Source organism: Ochotona princeps, chromosome 5, assembly GCF_030435755.1.
Source record: "Ochotona princeps isolate mOchPri1 chromosome 5, mOchPri1.hap1, whole genome shotgun sequence".
Taxonomy (NCBI): Eukaryota; Metazoa; Chordata; class Mammalia; order Lagomorpha; family Ochotonidae; genus Ochotona; species Ochotona princeps.
The window spans coordinates 87881079-87897256 of NC_080836.1; the positions used below are offsets into that span (position 1 = coordinate 87881079).

A 16178-nucleotide genomic window follows, 5' to 3' on the forward strand; every position below is an offset into this window, starting at 1 on the left:
AGGTGGCAAGTTGTTCTTGAATGCTCAGCAGAGACACAAACATTTCTATTACCACAGAAAAGTCTTTGGACATCATAGGGCTACACATACACCTAAATCCACACTCCATGAGGTAAGCCTATTTAGAGCAATAGCAATCTATGTGTGAAGGCACACTCACTCACTGTCGGATGCCTGCTCGCTGTGTGTCAATAAGTCCTCACAGTGCAGTGAAGAATCATGGCATACCAAGCATAAGATACGCTCTGAGTTGAGCTCATTAATCCTCTCTGTGCTCTGAAGAAACAGACAAGTAGCAGGCAGCACCCATGTTTTTAGGTGAGGACACCAAAACACAGAAATTAACCTGATGAGGCTATAAGGTCAATAATGGACTCACAAATAGAAGCTGGATTCCCTAACGTCACGAACAGGGCTCCATTCATTAAAGTGCGCCTGCTGATTTAAGACACCCTAGGATGGAAACCACTCCATTTCACTTAATCCAGACAACCGATCGTTTCATCAAATGGCATGCTATACCCAAAGGAGGGTCAGATCTGTTAGGTTTTACATAGCTTAGATATCTATATTAGTTCTGTGTATGTGTGAGTATGTGTGTGTATGAAACTTGTTTTAAAAAAAGAATACACACAGTTTACTCTGTGTTATATTATGCTGAGAAATAAAGGAGATTACATACCTTTATTCAAACTAAAAGCACTAAGGTATGGTACAGTCTTACAATATTAACTTGGGCTTCAATTACGTGAAACAGTTACATATAAAAAATTACAACCCAGAAACACTGCTTTTTGTGATATTCATTGCCTGATAGCCAGATAAGCCTGACTACTGTGTGCTCTTTTCAAGTCTACAGACCCAACGGGGACATAGGCAACTCTTGCATTTTCATTTCAACTACCCAATGAACTGAAAGCAGCCAAATAATGCATAGGAAGATATGAAGCAAGTTACAGATTTCAGATACAAAAATCCACATTTAGTATTTGCTTGTGACTCTCTCGAGAAGAGCAAATTTAAAATACAGCTTACCAGCATTCACTAATGCATCTCTGTGCCCTAATACTACAAAACAATTTACCCAGGATCTCATTTGAACAGTGTGAGTAATCCAAGAATAAATTCCATGGCACTTGCCCAATATGTAAGTTTTTATATTTCAATGGCTGATATGATAAATATGCAGAAAAAATTAACAAACAGAATGTTTAAAACAGTCCTAAAGCATCAGATAACATAAAAATTTTCTTTGATAACTATTTTCCTATAATTAAGCTGAATCAATCTAAATACAGATAACCCAGCCTAAAATGAAAATGCCAATAAAATAAAACGTCCATAAAATAAAAATAGACAAAATGAATCTGACAATTGTTCTGAATTAAAATCAAATCTTTCCAAAACATGCATTATCATAAAAAAGTACAAAAAAAAAAAAAAAAGAGTACAAACCCTAACGATCACACAAAACTTACAGAAGAAAAGTATCAACTTGGGTATCAGAAACTCGGCCTCATCCTTGGGACAGTCACTGTGGCTTAGCATACAAAGACACCACATGAGAGGCCAGTATCCCATATGGGTGCTGGTTTGAGTCCCAGATGCTGCACATTGAGTTCAAGCTAATACACCTAGAAAAGCAGCAGAAAATAGCCCATGTGTTTGGGCCTCTGCATCCCTGTTGGAGACCCAGAAGCTCCTGGCTCCAACCTGCCCATCTCAGTTGCTGTGGCCATTTGGGTAATGAACCAGCATATAGAAAACCTTTCTGCCACTGCCTCTCTCTGCTTCTCCTCTCTGCAACTGCCTTTCAAATAAATAAATGAATCCCAAAATAAGTAAATAATAATGATAAAAAAAAATAGTTAGACCCAGCGATCAGCAAGTTCACTACTCACACAGCATTCCTAGAGGCTCCATAGGACAGGAGAAGCTTAACTACATCCAGGTGCCCGTTCCTGGCTGCGTCATGAAGTGGGGAATCATTCTGGTATCCCGTGGTGTTCACCAAGGCCTTGTGTTGCAGCAACAATTCTACCACCTTCAAGTGCCCAAGATTGCATGCTTCATGCTAATTAGAATCAATGAGAAGAATAGTGAAGAAGACCAACTGTAGAAAAATTAAATGTGATTCTTGACCTATAAATTTATTCTTACCTCAGAGACCACCAAGGCTCTAAACCAGTAGAGGCTACATTTATAATGCTAAGGCAAGACATGTAATCTTTGCGATCAAGATTTACACAATTCACAAAAACACGAGCTATTCACTGGGTCCTCAGGTGTTCTTTTTCTAAAATGAAAATGCAGCTTTAAAGCAATTATAATTCTTAAACTATAATTCTATAATAAAGTAAAAATATTTTTTAAAAGGACAAGGCCTTTAACAAAATTATGCAACAATCTGAAATTCTCCAAAGCTGAAGAATTTACTATATGTGGGGCTTAGCCATAAAGTTAAGTGGTACATGAGCAGAGACACAGAACCATTCAACAAATGAAAATCTCTATCAGGTGAAGCAACAGATTATTGTGTGCTTGGCAACAGTGATAACAGAAGTTAACATGTAGCAAATACTCAGAAACAGTTTTTTAAATTAGGAACAGATCTGGTATGTGTGTGTGATATGTCATAAATATGTCATATAAATATGTCATATAAACGACATATATCTGTCGTTTTCAGAAAATGACAGATATATATGTCAATTTCAGGGAAAAAAAAATATATATATGTCATTTTTTGAAAAGGTTAAGGTAGCCTGTGGAGTCTAGATTACAAAGTGGCTCTGATCTAGACTAAATCCAGCTTATGAATTTGGTAAGAAATCTTAATAAGTAACTATAAACCTTTTGTGCACCTGACCTAATGCTTCTCCGAACTACCCTGCTACATTTCTAGCTTACAGGATAGAGATCCGACTCAACTGTCAAATCTGTAGCTGAATTCAAATCTCATGCTTATAGTCCTAAACTAATTAACCCATACAGCAACTATCTCCAAGTATTTGTGCCATTCTTTTCCTAGATTATTTTTCACACTACTGTTTGTAATAATAAAAAAAAAACCTTAAAAATGTTAAAATTAGCAAAAAATTCTACTACACTTAAATATTCATAACTAGAAGGGGCAAAAGTCAGGCTAAGACAGATCCTCGGGAAGAATCACCCCGTGATCACAATTCCCACACTACATTCCTCTGACCTCTTTTCTCCCGGGAAGTTTGGTCCCAATGGCTATAGTTGTTGCATTAAGGAGTTCTGTGTTAACTGCAGTAATTTCTTCCACACATCAGCTAAACAGCAATAAAATGTAACCAAACGCTTAACTCTACAGGTAGGTAGTCGAAAGCAAGTAAACTTACTACCTATTATAACCAAAAATCTGGATAGAAAATCATTTTCCCATTCTTGGTAAAACAAAACCTTTTCAGGCTAACAACCGTTTATGTGGCACAGGATGCTACACAGACAACCATATAATTAACCAAGGCATAAAAAGGTAGAGGTTGTCTGGTAGACTGAATGACTGCACTGCCACTCAGGAGGCCCACAGCTCTTAGGGAGGGTCTCAATTAAGTCTTGATGGTGTTGTCCATTCCAGCTCCCTTCTAAGTAATGCACACCTTGGGAGGCAGAAGGAATTGGTCCAGGTAACACGGGTCACTGCACTTACATGAGAGACCTGATTGAATTACTGGCTCCTGGCGTAGCCGGTCCAACTCTGAAGGGTAACAGGCATTTGGAGAGTGAACCAGCAGATGGGAGATTTCTCTCTGCCTCTTAAATAAATAAATTAAATATTTTTTAAGAACCATAAAGGGAACAGCACTATGTCAGATTAAGCCACTGTTTGTAGCACCAGATTCCCACATCCGTGCTGGCTCATGTCCCAGCTGTTCCACTTCTGATTCAGCTGGGACATTCAGCTAATCTGCCTGGGAATGCTGCAAAGAACAGTCCAAGGACTTGCGTTCCCACACCTTAGTGGGAAACTAGGAAGAAGCTCCTGGCTCTTGGGGCCCAGACATACCACGGCAGCCATTTGGGGAGTGAACCATGAATGGAAGATCTCTTTCTCTGTCTCTCCTTCTGTGTCTATAACTTTAACATTAAAATAAATTAAGTAAATCTTTAAAAACCATAAAAAGACTAACTACAAAAAATAAAAAGTAGAAATTACCAATGGTGTCCATCCAGCATTGTCTTTGACATTTGGGTCACTTCCATTGTTTAAGAGGTACTCAACAGACGGTATATCACCCTAGAAAAATAAAAGTCATTAAAACCATCAAGTAAAGAAGATACTAAGTTTTCTTTTCTTCTTCAATATAAAATTTAAAAAAATTATCTTAGGCCTAATGTTTGTAACCTAATAAATGTTAAGTGAGGTACAAAAGAATGATTCTGAGGTCCTAGATTATATGGTCTACCCAAGAATACAGAATACAAAATTTGTGTTAGCAACTCAATTTCACAATTTACTTAAATATATCAAATAAAGGACATCAGCCAGTGATCATCTGGTTATTATGAAGTCTCATTTCATTTGCTGAAAAAGCAATCCTTTTGGAGCATACAGGCAACTGGTTTACAAGTATTATTTAAAACAAGATGCTCGGTGAAAACGATGTTAAAACTGCAAAAATTCATCATCTTATGGGCAATTACTCTATTTTCATTTTTAATTTTTAAAAGATTTATTTGTTTGAAAGGCACGGTTAGGAGAGAGAAAAATATTCATTTTTCATTCCCCAGCTTCACTCTGCAGCTAGAACTAGGTCAGGCCAAAGGCAGGAGCCAGGAACATCTTCCAGGTCTCCTATGCGGATACAGGTGAACAAGCATGTGGGGGATCTTCCACTATTTTCCAAAGCCATCAGCAAGGATCTGGATGGAAAATGGAGCAGTCAGGACACATATTAGATGCTGGGTCATGGGTGATAGCTTATGGCCATACCACAGCAACCCTTACGATAAACACTGATCCATACCCTCAGTGCTCCACTCCGAACCAGCTATCATGCTTGGATGAACAGCAAAAGACAGCTCAAATACATGGGACTCTCCAACCCATGTGCCGCCCACATCAAATTCCAAGCTTCCAGCTTATGCCTGGCCCAACCCCAGTCCCAGCCCCAGTCCCAGTCCCAGGCTTGGTGGTCATTTGGAGAGTAAACCAGCAGCTGGAAAATCTCCGTCTCTCACCCTTCCTACTCTACCCTCCCCACTCATTTTGTAATAAACAAATGCCCATTATGTAATAAATACATATAAATAAATAGTCTTTCAAAAAATAAATAAATCGGGCCCGGCAGCGTGGCCTAGCGGCTAAAGTACTCGCCTTGAATGCACCGGGATCCCATATGGGCGCCGGTTCTAATCCTGGCAGCTCCACTTCCCATCCAGCTCCCTGCTTGAGGCCTGGAAAAGCAGTTGAAGACGGCCCAAGGCTTTGGGACCCTGCACCCTCGTGGGAGACCTGGAAGAGGTTCCTGGTTCCTGGCTTCGGATTGGCGCAGCACTGGCTGTTGCGGCTCACTTGGGGAGTGAATCATCGGACGGAAGATTTTCCTCTCTGTCTCTCCTCTTCTCTGTATATCTGACTTTATAATAAAATAAATAATATCTTTGAAATAAATAAATAAATAAATAAATCTTAAAACAACAATGTTAGGCATTAGGAAGAAGGATGACATTTATGTAATGAGACAAAGGTAAAATCCACATGAAGTATACTATTATTATCAGGCCATCAAAAATAACTAAATCAATCCCTTTAGAATAACAGGAGAGGGATACAGTGCTTAATTTCATTAATATGAAATAAAGCAAAAGCTTACTGACAAGACATATTACTGTTAAAAGGCTGAATAAATCTAAGCTGCAGCATATACAGTTTCATACACATGATAAAAGTTTCATATATAGTGTTCTGATCAATTACTTTTATGAAGTGCTTATTTAGGAAAAAAGAAATCTCTACTACCTCTAGTCCCAATGACTCATTTCTGAAGGAGTTTTTCACTTTGCAGAAGTTTGCTTTTACAGAAGTCACTAAGACACTTAAATATGATAACATTTGATGTTCTTTTTGTATCAAAGAAGTTTTGATTGTATTTATTTCTATTTCATTTTTATCTACTTCTCAAATAAAGTAAATCTTCATATAGTAGGTTAATATTTTCTAAAAAATAAATCTACACAACATAAATATCTATGATTTTAAATTAATAAGTGACCATTAGTGTTTACTGGGCCTAAGAAAGCACCGTAAGAAAACTTTGCCACTGAGTGAGGGGACAAGTGAATGGGAGATCTCTATTTCTGTGTTTTAAAAGAGATGCATTTGTTTATAATGCAGTCACAGAGAGAGGCAGAGAGAAAGAGACATCTTCCATTCATTGGTTAGCTCCCCGAATGGCCTAAGAGCTAGGGCCTGGGATCTGGACTAGAAGCCAAGCAGTCAGGACTCATACAGAATGCTGGGACCCCAGGTAATGGTACAGCATTGTTTTTCATAACTAAATACCAAAGAGAACATGAGGGGCCGGTACATAATCCTCTACCTTCAAATGCCAGGATCCCACATGGGTGCCAGTTAATATTCCAGCTGCTCCATTTCCCATCCAGTTCCCTGTTTGTGGCCTGGGAAAGCAGTCAAGAATGGCCCAGAGCGATGATACTCTGCTGGCTCTGTCATCAGACCAGAGAGGGTATACCTAAGAAGCCGTTGAACTTGACGGGACAATAAGATGCTGGACTCTATGTTTGGTATACGCTTGCAATGGGGAAATCTCAACTGAACTTGAGCTGTGGTTATGCAATAAGGTGGAGGAATCCACCATGGTGGGAGGGTTTGGGGAGGGGTGGGGAGAACCCAAGTATCTATGTAACTGTGTCACATAATACAATGTAATTACTGAAGTTAAATAATAAATAATTAAAAAAAAAAAAAAAAAAAAGAATGGCCCAGAGCCTTGGGACCCTGCATCCACATGGAAGACTGTGAAGAAGCTCCTGGCTCCTGGATTTGGATTGACTCAGTTCTGGCTGTTGTGACCAAATGGGGAGTGAACCAGTGGATAGAAGATTTTCCTGTTTCTCCTTCGCTCTGTAGATCTTTCTAATAAAAATAAATAAATCTTAAAAAAATTTTTTTAAGGAAAGTGGAATCAAACGCTAGTAAGAGTGAAACATCCATGAACTTTCTGAGTTCACTCATTTTTCTTATGGGTACAGATCTTCCAGAACATGTAAACGTGCAAATTCTAGCCTTCTGGTCTAAGACAGCATGTGTGCAGACACTTTTACGCTATACCCCAATTAGTTCCCAATGAACAACAAAAACACATCTCCAGAATACTGGGTAGATGAATTACCAAAATTACATCCATCCCCTACCATCAACATGAAAGTACAAAAAAAAAAAATCTCAAAAATATCTCCATTCAAATTCTATGTGGCAATGACAAAAATTACTAGTCACATAAGATTAGTCCCCTAGGAAAGTGACAATCTGGAGAATAAAAGCACAGTGTCCTGCTGAGCTGCAAGACAGTCTGCTGCTTCCCTTTCATGATACCTCTCTGCATTAGCAAAGGTGGTTCAGTTAACATTCCACATCCTCCCAAGGATAGCTGATTGGCACATTGCTTGCTTTTTCATACCAAGTCTATTTTCTCCTCCCTCGTACTTAAAAGTTTGTCGTATTTTCATCTTTCTACTTTGTGTGAACTGTCATGCACATAAATAAAATTATGATAATTAGATAGAATCCACAGTAACTGGATAAGCTTGAACCGCTATCAAGTTTCTAGGAAATAAATTAAGTCCTGCCTCTGATTTCTTTATGCTGTTTTCTTCTCTAATATTCTGAGAATATTTTCTGAGGAATAAGCACTCACTTTTAGGTTCTTCACAATTTAAAATAATAACTGATATTTTTCAAAAACCAATGCAATAATTTTTTCAAAAAAAATCATCTAAGGAAAATACTTACTGAGGCTATAGGAAATTTTAAATGGATTTGGTATTTTCAAGTAATACTTCAAAGGCTGAAAATAAGGAAGTGCGTGTAACTGTGGGTCCACTAAATATTTTTATTGCTAACTTTTTTTTTAATGATTTATTTATTTTTATTACAAAGTCAGATATACAGAGAGGAGGAGAAACAGAGGAAAATCTTCCATCCGATGATTCACTCCCCAAGTGAGCCGCAATGGGCCGGGGCCGGTGCGCCGGTCCGAAGCCGGGAACCAGGAACCTCTTCCAGGTCTCCCACGCGAGTGCAGGGTCCCAAGCCTTGGGCCGTCCTCGACTGCTTTTCCAGGCCTCAAGCAGGGAGCTGGATGGGAAGTGGAGCTGCCGGGATTAGAACTGGTGCCCATATAGGATCCCGGTGCGTTCAAGGCGAGTACTTTAGCCGCTAAGCCACGCTGCCGGGCCCTATTGCTAACTTTTCAGTGAAAACAAAGATTCTTTAAATTCATTAGATACTGCAAATATATACATTACTAGTAATATATTAACTTTCCCAAAACACACAAAATTCTTACCTTCTTATAAAGGTTAGTTCTTTTAAAATCCAATAAATGCTTTTATGAAAACAACATAAACATTACAATTAAATACAGTAAAAATGCTCTGACACATAAATGAACCATGTACCTAAAATTTCCCCATCTAGCAATTGGATAATGCTAAAAACAGAAAAAGCCACCTATTATGGAGTTCTAGAATATGTGAACACTTCTCTGCCTGCTTAACATTTACTGAATAAAATAATGTGAAAGATGATTCTAACATCCTAGCCAACAATGCAATGCCATTACTGATACCACGAAGGCAGACTTACAGGCAGGAAGATGTAACAAAAGGTAACAATGGATTTCATTCCAAAAGGTATTCCAGAAATTAAAATCTTTGGCCCGTATAATTGGCCAAGCTACCACTTATGTTCTCATATTGGAACACTTTTTCAAGTTTGCCTGCTCTGCTTTCAAACCAGCTTTTGGACAATGCCCCTTGGAAAGCCAAGGGGCTTGGGGCTTGCTATCCATGTGTGAGACATGGAGTTTTGGGCTCCTACTTTCTACCTGGCCCAGCCCCAGTCATTCTAGCCATATGGATAGTGAACCAGTAAATGGAAGATCTGTCTTTCCTTCTAACTCCACCTTAAAAAAAAAATCTTAAAAGAAAAAAAAAACCTAAAATCTTGAGAATGCTCATGCTCATAATAGCATGAGGATACAAAACATGAATACACAATAAAATGAATAACAAACCCAAACCCTGAAGGAGACCCACTCACAATGCACTTTTTCTCTACTCAGCATGTCTTCACCACTGTTTGTTATGATGTAAGAAAAGTCTGTCTTGCAAAATCACCTTCACAACTAAGATGATGTCTGCATCAAAAACACACCCAGGCAGGCCAGGTTTGAACCATACTGCCGCATCACAGTAAGCCATTGCTAAGGTATGAATGATGACTAATCAATGCCAGTTAGTACTAGGGAAAGGGGTGTGGAGCTCTGTGGTTTCAAGGATGCAAAAATTTAAGTAAAAGTGATTTAATAAAATTTTCTGGTCTCAACAACATTTTAATGTGTTTTATTTTTATTTGAAAGACAGAAAAGGAGAAACAGAAAGAGATCTTCTGACCCCTGGTTTACTTCCCAAATGGCTACAATGGCCAGAGCTAGGTCAGTATGAAGCCTGGAGCTTCTTCCAGGTCTCCCATGTGGGTGTGGGGGGGTCCCAAATCCTTGGGACATCTTCCACTGCACACCCAGGCACATCAGCAGGAAGGCGGATAGGAAGCGGAGTGGTAGGGACCAGAGCCAGCAGCCATAGGGGATGTCTGCACTATAGGTGGAGGCTTAATTCACTATGTCAGCTCAACAATTTGTTTTAATTGGGCCCAGCGGCGTGGCCTAGCGGCTAAAGTCCTCGCCTTGAACTCACCAGGATCCCATATGGGCGCCGGTTCTAATCCCGGCAGCTCCACTTCCCATTCAGCTCCCTGCTTGTGGCCTGGGAAAAGCAGTCGAGGACGGCCCAAGGCTTGGGACCCTGCACCTGCGTGGGAGACCTGGAAGAGGTTCCTGGTTCCTGGCTTCGGACTGGCGCAGCACTGGCCGTTGCGGCTCACTTGGGGAGTGAATCATCGGATGGAAGATCTTCCTCTCTCTCTCTCTTCCTCTCTGTATATCCGGCTTTCCAATAATAATAAATCTTTAAAAAAAAAAAAAAACAATTTGTTTTAAATAAATCAGAAGAATAGGGCCCGGCACAGTAGCCTAGTGGCTACATAATCACCTTGCATATGTCAGGTTCCCTTATAGGCACCAGTTTGTGTCCTAGCTGCTCCATTTCTCATCTGGCTCCCTGCTTGTGGCCAGGGAAAACAGTTGAGGATGGCCCAAAGCCTTGGGATCCTGCATCTGTGTGGAAGACCTGGAAGAAGCTCCTGGCTCCTGGTTTTGAACTGGCTCAGCTCCGGCCACTGAGGCCAACTGGGGAATGAACCAGCGGATGGAAGATCTTACTCTCTGTCTCTCCTCTCTGTGAATCTGACTTTCCAATAAAGGTGGATAGATTAAAAAAAAGGCTAAAAAATCAATTCAAAATCCATGATAATTTCTTAAATTTTGTATCAAAACTGCCCAACTACTGACAATAGTATTTAATAGTTAACTTCGAGAAAAGCTAAATGAGAAGCCTGTGGTGTTATGGTGCAGTAGGTTAACCCATCACCTGTGACACCAGCATCCCATAAGAGTCTGACCACTCAACTTCTGATCCAGCTTTCTGCTAATGTGCCAGGGTAAGTAGTCAAGATGGCACAAGTGCTTGGGTCTCTGCCATCCATGTGGGAGACCCAGATAGAGTTCTAGGCTCCTAGCTTTGTTCTGGCACTGTCTTGGCTGCTGTGGCCATTTGAGGAGTAAAAGAGTGAATGGAAGATCTCTTTGGCTGTCTCCCATTCTCTCTATAATTCTGCCTTTCAAATAAATAAGTCTTAAGAAGCAAGGAAGGAAGGAAGGAAGGAAAGAAGGAAGGAAGGAAAGAAGAAAGAACAGTGAGAAACGAATTTGCACAAGACTCTTTTTAAACAAACCAACAATCTGAACAAGCTTTATAAGACAATCCTGAATACATAAGTGAAAAACATTCAGGACAGGATCCTGCTAACAATTTCTCATGTCTTATTATGCTATCATGGCTTTTTTCCATGATGAGTCTAAGAGTAGGCAATTACAGCCCCAGGGTCAGTCACGTACTCTTGTTAGAGGTTTTATTTGTTTACCCATTGTCTATCGCAGCTTTTACCCCATTATCTTTGGAGCTGAATAGTTGTCATAAACCTGAAAATATTTACTCCAGCTGATGATGAAATCAAGTGTACCCCAGCAGGCATTGTGGCCCTCTACCACCCTTCTAACCCCAAATCTGTAATCCCTGCTTGGAATAACTGCATCTCACGTTTCTTGCATGGCATGGGATCAAGTCCTGCCTCCACTTCCAATCTGGCAACCTGCTAATGCACCCTGGAAGGCCGTAGGAAATGGTTCAAGTATGTTGGTTCCTGCCACCCACTTGTGATACCCAGATGGAGTTTCTAGGATCTTGGCTCTGATCTGTACCAACCCTGGCTATTGTGGGCATGTTACTAGAGAAATCTTATGTATTAGCCAAAAAAAAAAGAATACAAAATAATAATTAGACTATTTCCTTATATCTATAAAGCACTAATAACACAATAACATTATACAATAGGCTTAATATCCTTATCTATTTGGGATTTTTTTTTCAGATTCTGGAACATTTGTATATACATAATGAGGTAGCGGGGGGATTGGTCCCTATTCTAAAAATGAAATTCATTTGTTTCATGTGCATCATAAACACAGTCTGAATTTTTTGTTTTTCCGCACAAAACTGTTACATAAGGCATAGTTTTCCACTTGAGACATCCAGTCAGCACTCTAAACATTTTAGATTCTGGAGCACTGTGAATTTCTGATTTTTTTTTTTTTTTTTGATTAAAGATGTTCAATGATTGCTTTTCTGCACATCTACTATGCACAGATATAAAACATAGTGAAAGGGCCCGGAGGCGTGGCCTAACGGCTAAAGTACTCGCCTTGAACGCCCCAGGATCCCATATGGGTGGTGGTTCTAATCCCGGCAGCTCCACTTCCCATCCAGCTCCCTGCTTGAGGCCTGGGAAGGCAGTCGAGGACGGCCCAAAGCTTTGGGACCCTGCACCCTCGTGGGAGACCTGGAAGAGGTTACTGGTTCCTGGCTTCGGACCGGCGCACCGGCCCGGCCCATTGCGGCTCACTTGGGGAGTGAATCATCGGATGGAAGATCTTCCTCTCTGTCTCTCCTCCTCTCTGTATATCCGGCTTTCCAATAATAATAAATCTTTAAAAAAAAAAAAAAAACATAGTGAAAAGAACAGCTTGATTTTGGGACCAGTACTGTGGCAGAGTAGGGTTAAGGTGCTACCAGCAGTGCTGGTGTTCCATGTGGACCCTGATTCGAGCCCTCTGCTACTGTGCCTGGGAAGGCAATGGAGGACGGTTCAACGGCTTGGGCCCCTGCACCCTTATGGGAGACCTAGGATAAGCTCATGGCTTTGGCCTGGCCCAGCTCCTGCTGTTACAGCTATCTGGGGGGTAAATTAGTGGACTGAAGATCTTTCTCATTTTCTTTCTCTCTACCTATAACTCTGCCTTTCAAATAAATACATATATATTTTTTTAAAAGCCTGATTTTGTATCATGAATTGCAGAAAACTAAAATATAACTAAACTACCATATTTCAAGTTGACCAAAGCATAAGTGACCCATGGCATGTATTAATACTGCAGACTCCCCTTTAAGCTCCAGTCCTCAACCCTGCCCCATCACTGGCACATTGATTTAAAAGCAAACCCATGGCAAGAGGAGCGGGGTGGGGACACCAATCATATAAAAACCTCATTTTTGTACTTTTCTTTTGCTTTGCAGGAAAAATACAGGAATCTCTGGACCATACTCTACTAGACGTAGTATGGTACAGACTACCATTTTCTTTCCAGATATTTTATTCTGCCTACCAGCCTCATGTTTCAGAACTTCAAAGGAATTCCATTAAAGCCTACCAAAGTTCTCTGGCCATTCAAACATCCTGAGTGAATTTACCAGGCAATATCACTGAGAACAGAGAAGCTATTCTAATTTAGTCCTAAACTCTACCAAACAGTGTTCCCTCAACACCTGCATGGGTTCATGAAGTAGTCTGTACAGCTACAGTGCTTCCTGCTCCCTTTTACATGTCATTCTTGAGTCAACTTCAAAGAATAACCACAGCAAGCACATCTCATGCTGAGGAAAAAAGCCAAGTTCCAAACCCACCACTGCCACCTCCCAGGTGGTAAGGCAATAATTAAAGAGAATTCACTTCAATGAACAGGCTCACGGTGAGGCACACAACCACTCCTTTGCCATGAATTGCAGGACTCTTATCTGATCATCCACTGTCCACATCACTGGAGGAATGCACAGACCACATCCTCAACCTTTGCAGTCCTGCCAATGCCTAGCAGGAGGGTCACCCAGGAGCAGAAGCTGCCTCCCACAACCAGTGCTAGTGGTGCTAGTGAGCTCTTCTGCTAGGTAAAGGCACATTCCCAGCAGTCACTCAGCAATGATCTGCATTCATAAAGCAAGGAAAGAATGAGTAAACAGAATAGTAACAACAGCAGCAAATGCACGCGGTCAAACAGAAGCTGTGATCTTGAAACTGGTTTTCTCCTACAAGATCACGCTTTTCAGACCCAGAGGCCACTGCTCAAATGAGGTGAAGTTGCAGTGCCTGTGAATTTTGTTTCTGTTTCAGAGGAAGCATTATGCTCCTGGTAGGTTAATTATCCTACCAGTCTTAACCTATCTGTCATAAACCCAATGGTCTCATTCCAGATGGTGCTTCAGAGTAAGCATCTTACCTTAATTGCAGCAACGTGGAGCAAAGTCTCTCCTCTATGATTCCTCTTCCCAGCCATAAGGCTGCTGGAGGACGTCTTCACTGCTGACTGGCTGCAGATCATTCGTCTGTAATGTGAACTATTCAAAGAAGGGGGTGCAGTGCCTGATGAAAGGTTAATGGAGTCATCTGGTACCTCACTATTTTTTCTGCTCAATGAGGTACGAACTTTACGTTTTCTGGGAGGTGGTGAAGAACAGTCAGGTATTGGCACGCTTTCTGAAGGCTCGGTTTGCTCGGGAATATCTCCACTGGTGCTTGGAATGCTGCTTACACTTCTGTTAGAAACGGGACTAGAATGCCTACGTTTTCCTATACCATCTAATGTCAAAGACCTTCTAGATCGAAGATGGTTCTCAGAGACCTCCTCAGGAATCACTTCATTCATGGTCTCAATATCTGGAGACTTGTTCTGCTCAGCTAAAGGCAAAGAGACTTCATTTATGTTTCCTATACCATCTAATGTCAAAGACCTTTTAGATCTAAGATGGTTTTCAGAGACCTCCTCAGGAGTCACTTCATTCATGGTCTCACTGTCTGGAGACTCAATTTGTTCAGCTAAAGGCAAAAAGACTTCAGCTATGTTTTCTGAAGATTCAGACTCTATGCAAGGGCCACTAGCAAGTAAGTCTATCTCACCTTCTGCCTGTGGACTACCAATAACCGATGGCTGGCTACAGAAGGACACCAGCTTTTCTTTGCATTCCTCTTTTGAGTCAAGGTCACCTCCTCCTTTTCCTGCCTCTGAATTCCATTCTTGGTTGATTTCAGCTAAAGTTTTTTTTTTCTGCTTTTTCCCAGATGTTGTGGGAGTCTTTCTAGCCTTCTTAGGAACATCTGTAGGAGGAGTCATGGAGATAAATTCATAAGGTGAGGCTTGCTGAGTGTTTTCATCCTTCACCTTTTCCGGCTGGGTTTGCACTGAAACTTTACTCACAACGTATCGGACTTTCTTACTTCGAGGACTAAACCACATTTTTATTGAATTCTTCTTGTTTTCAGCATCGTTAAATAAATGTGTTCTAGATGTATCTTCTTTCACATCTGAGAGAAAAGAGGAAGAGGAATCTGTTATAAAAAACCTCATATGTTCCATCTTGAGCCACCAAAGAATTTTACTTATAGTTCTTCTAAGGTGTAGTATCATGTACTTGCACAGCTTGTTCTCTGCTCCTAAAGCAAATATTCACTTACTCAACACATGTCTGCTAAAGGCCCAGCACAATAGCGCAGTGGTTAAAGTCCTTGCCTTGAACGCACCCGGGATCCCATATGAGCACCGGTTCTAATCCTGGCGGCTCTACTTCCCATCCAGCTCCCTGCTTGCGGCCTGGGAAAGCAGTTGAGGACAGGCCAAAGCCTTGGGACCCTGCCCCCACATGGGAGACCTAGAAGAAGCTTCTGGCTCCTGGTTTCAGATCGGCTCATCTCCAGCCTTTGCGGCCACTTGGGGAGTGAATCATCAGATGAAAGATCTTCCTCTCTGTCTCTCCTCCTCTTTGTATATCTGACGTTGTAATAAAAATAAATAAATCCTAAAAAAAAAAAGATTAACCCCCCCCTACAAATGTCTACTGAATGTCACCTTGTGCCAGACAATGCCCTAGAGAATTAAACTAGAGAAATTACACTGCAGTGCGTATATACAGAATATTCAAATAAGTAAAATATATAGTATATCTTAAGATAATAAAAGAAAAAAGCAAGCAGGGTATTCAATAAGGAGACAAATAACTAGTGTTTCATTTTTAAAAGGATAAGTGCGAATTAATGAACGTTAATTCTTTATATCAACAAACTAAAGGAAAGCAATGTGATACTGTCTCTAAATACAGAAAAAACTAACAAAATTCAATCTCCATTTATATTCTTCACAAAACAAAAACACAGCCAGTGCCGTTGTTCAACAAGCTAATCCTCCGCCCTGTGGCGCCAGCATCCCAAATGGGTGCCAGTTTATAACGCAGCTGCTCAACTTTTGGCCTGGGGAAACAGCAGAGGATGGCCCAAGTGTTTGGGACCCTGCATCCCTGTGGAAGACCCAGTACAGGCTCCTGGCTTCCTGCCTTTAGATCAGCTCAGTTGTGGCTGTTGTGGTCATTTAAAGAGTGAGCAAGCAAAGATCTGTCTCTTCTTC

General features: G+C 40.8%; 1 protein-coding gene across 1 annotated transcript in view; it reads right to left on the reverse strand.

Moving 5' to 3' along the window:
* Positions 1–16178, reverse strand: part of BARD1 (BRCA1 associated RING domain 1) — a 74572-nt gene that overhangs the window by 24003 nt on the left and 34391 nt on the right. Inside the window, exons 4-6 of the mRNA XM_058664973.1 lie at positions 14004–15085; positions 4187–4267; positions 1902–2074 (exon numbers count right to left, since the gene is read on the reverse strand). Coding sequence (XP_058520956.1) covers positions 1902–2074; positions 4187–4267; positions 14004–15085 — 1336 coding nt within the window. The remainder of the gene's footprint in view (positions 1–1901; positions 2075–4186; positions 4268–14003; positions 15086–16178) is intronic.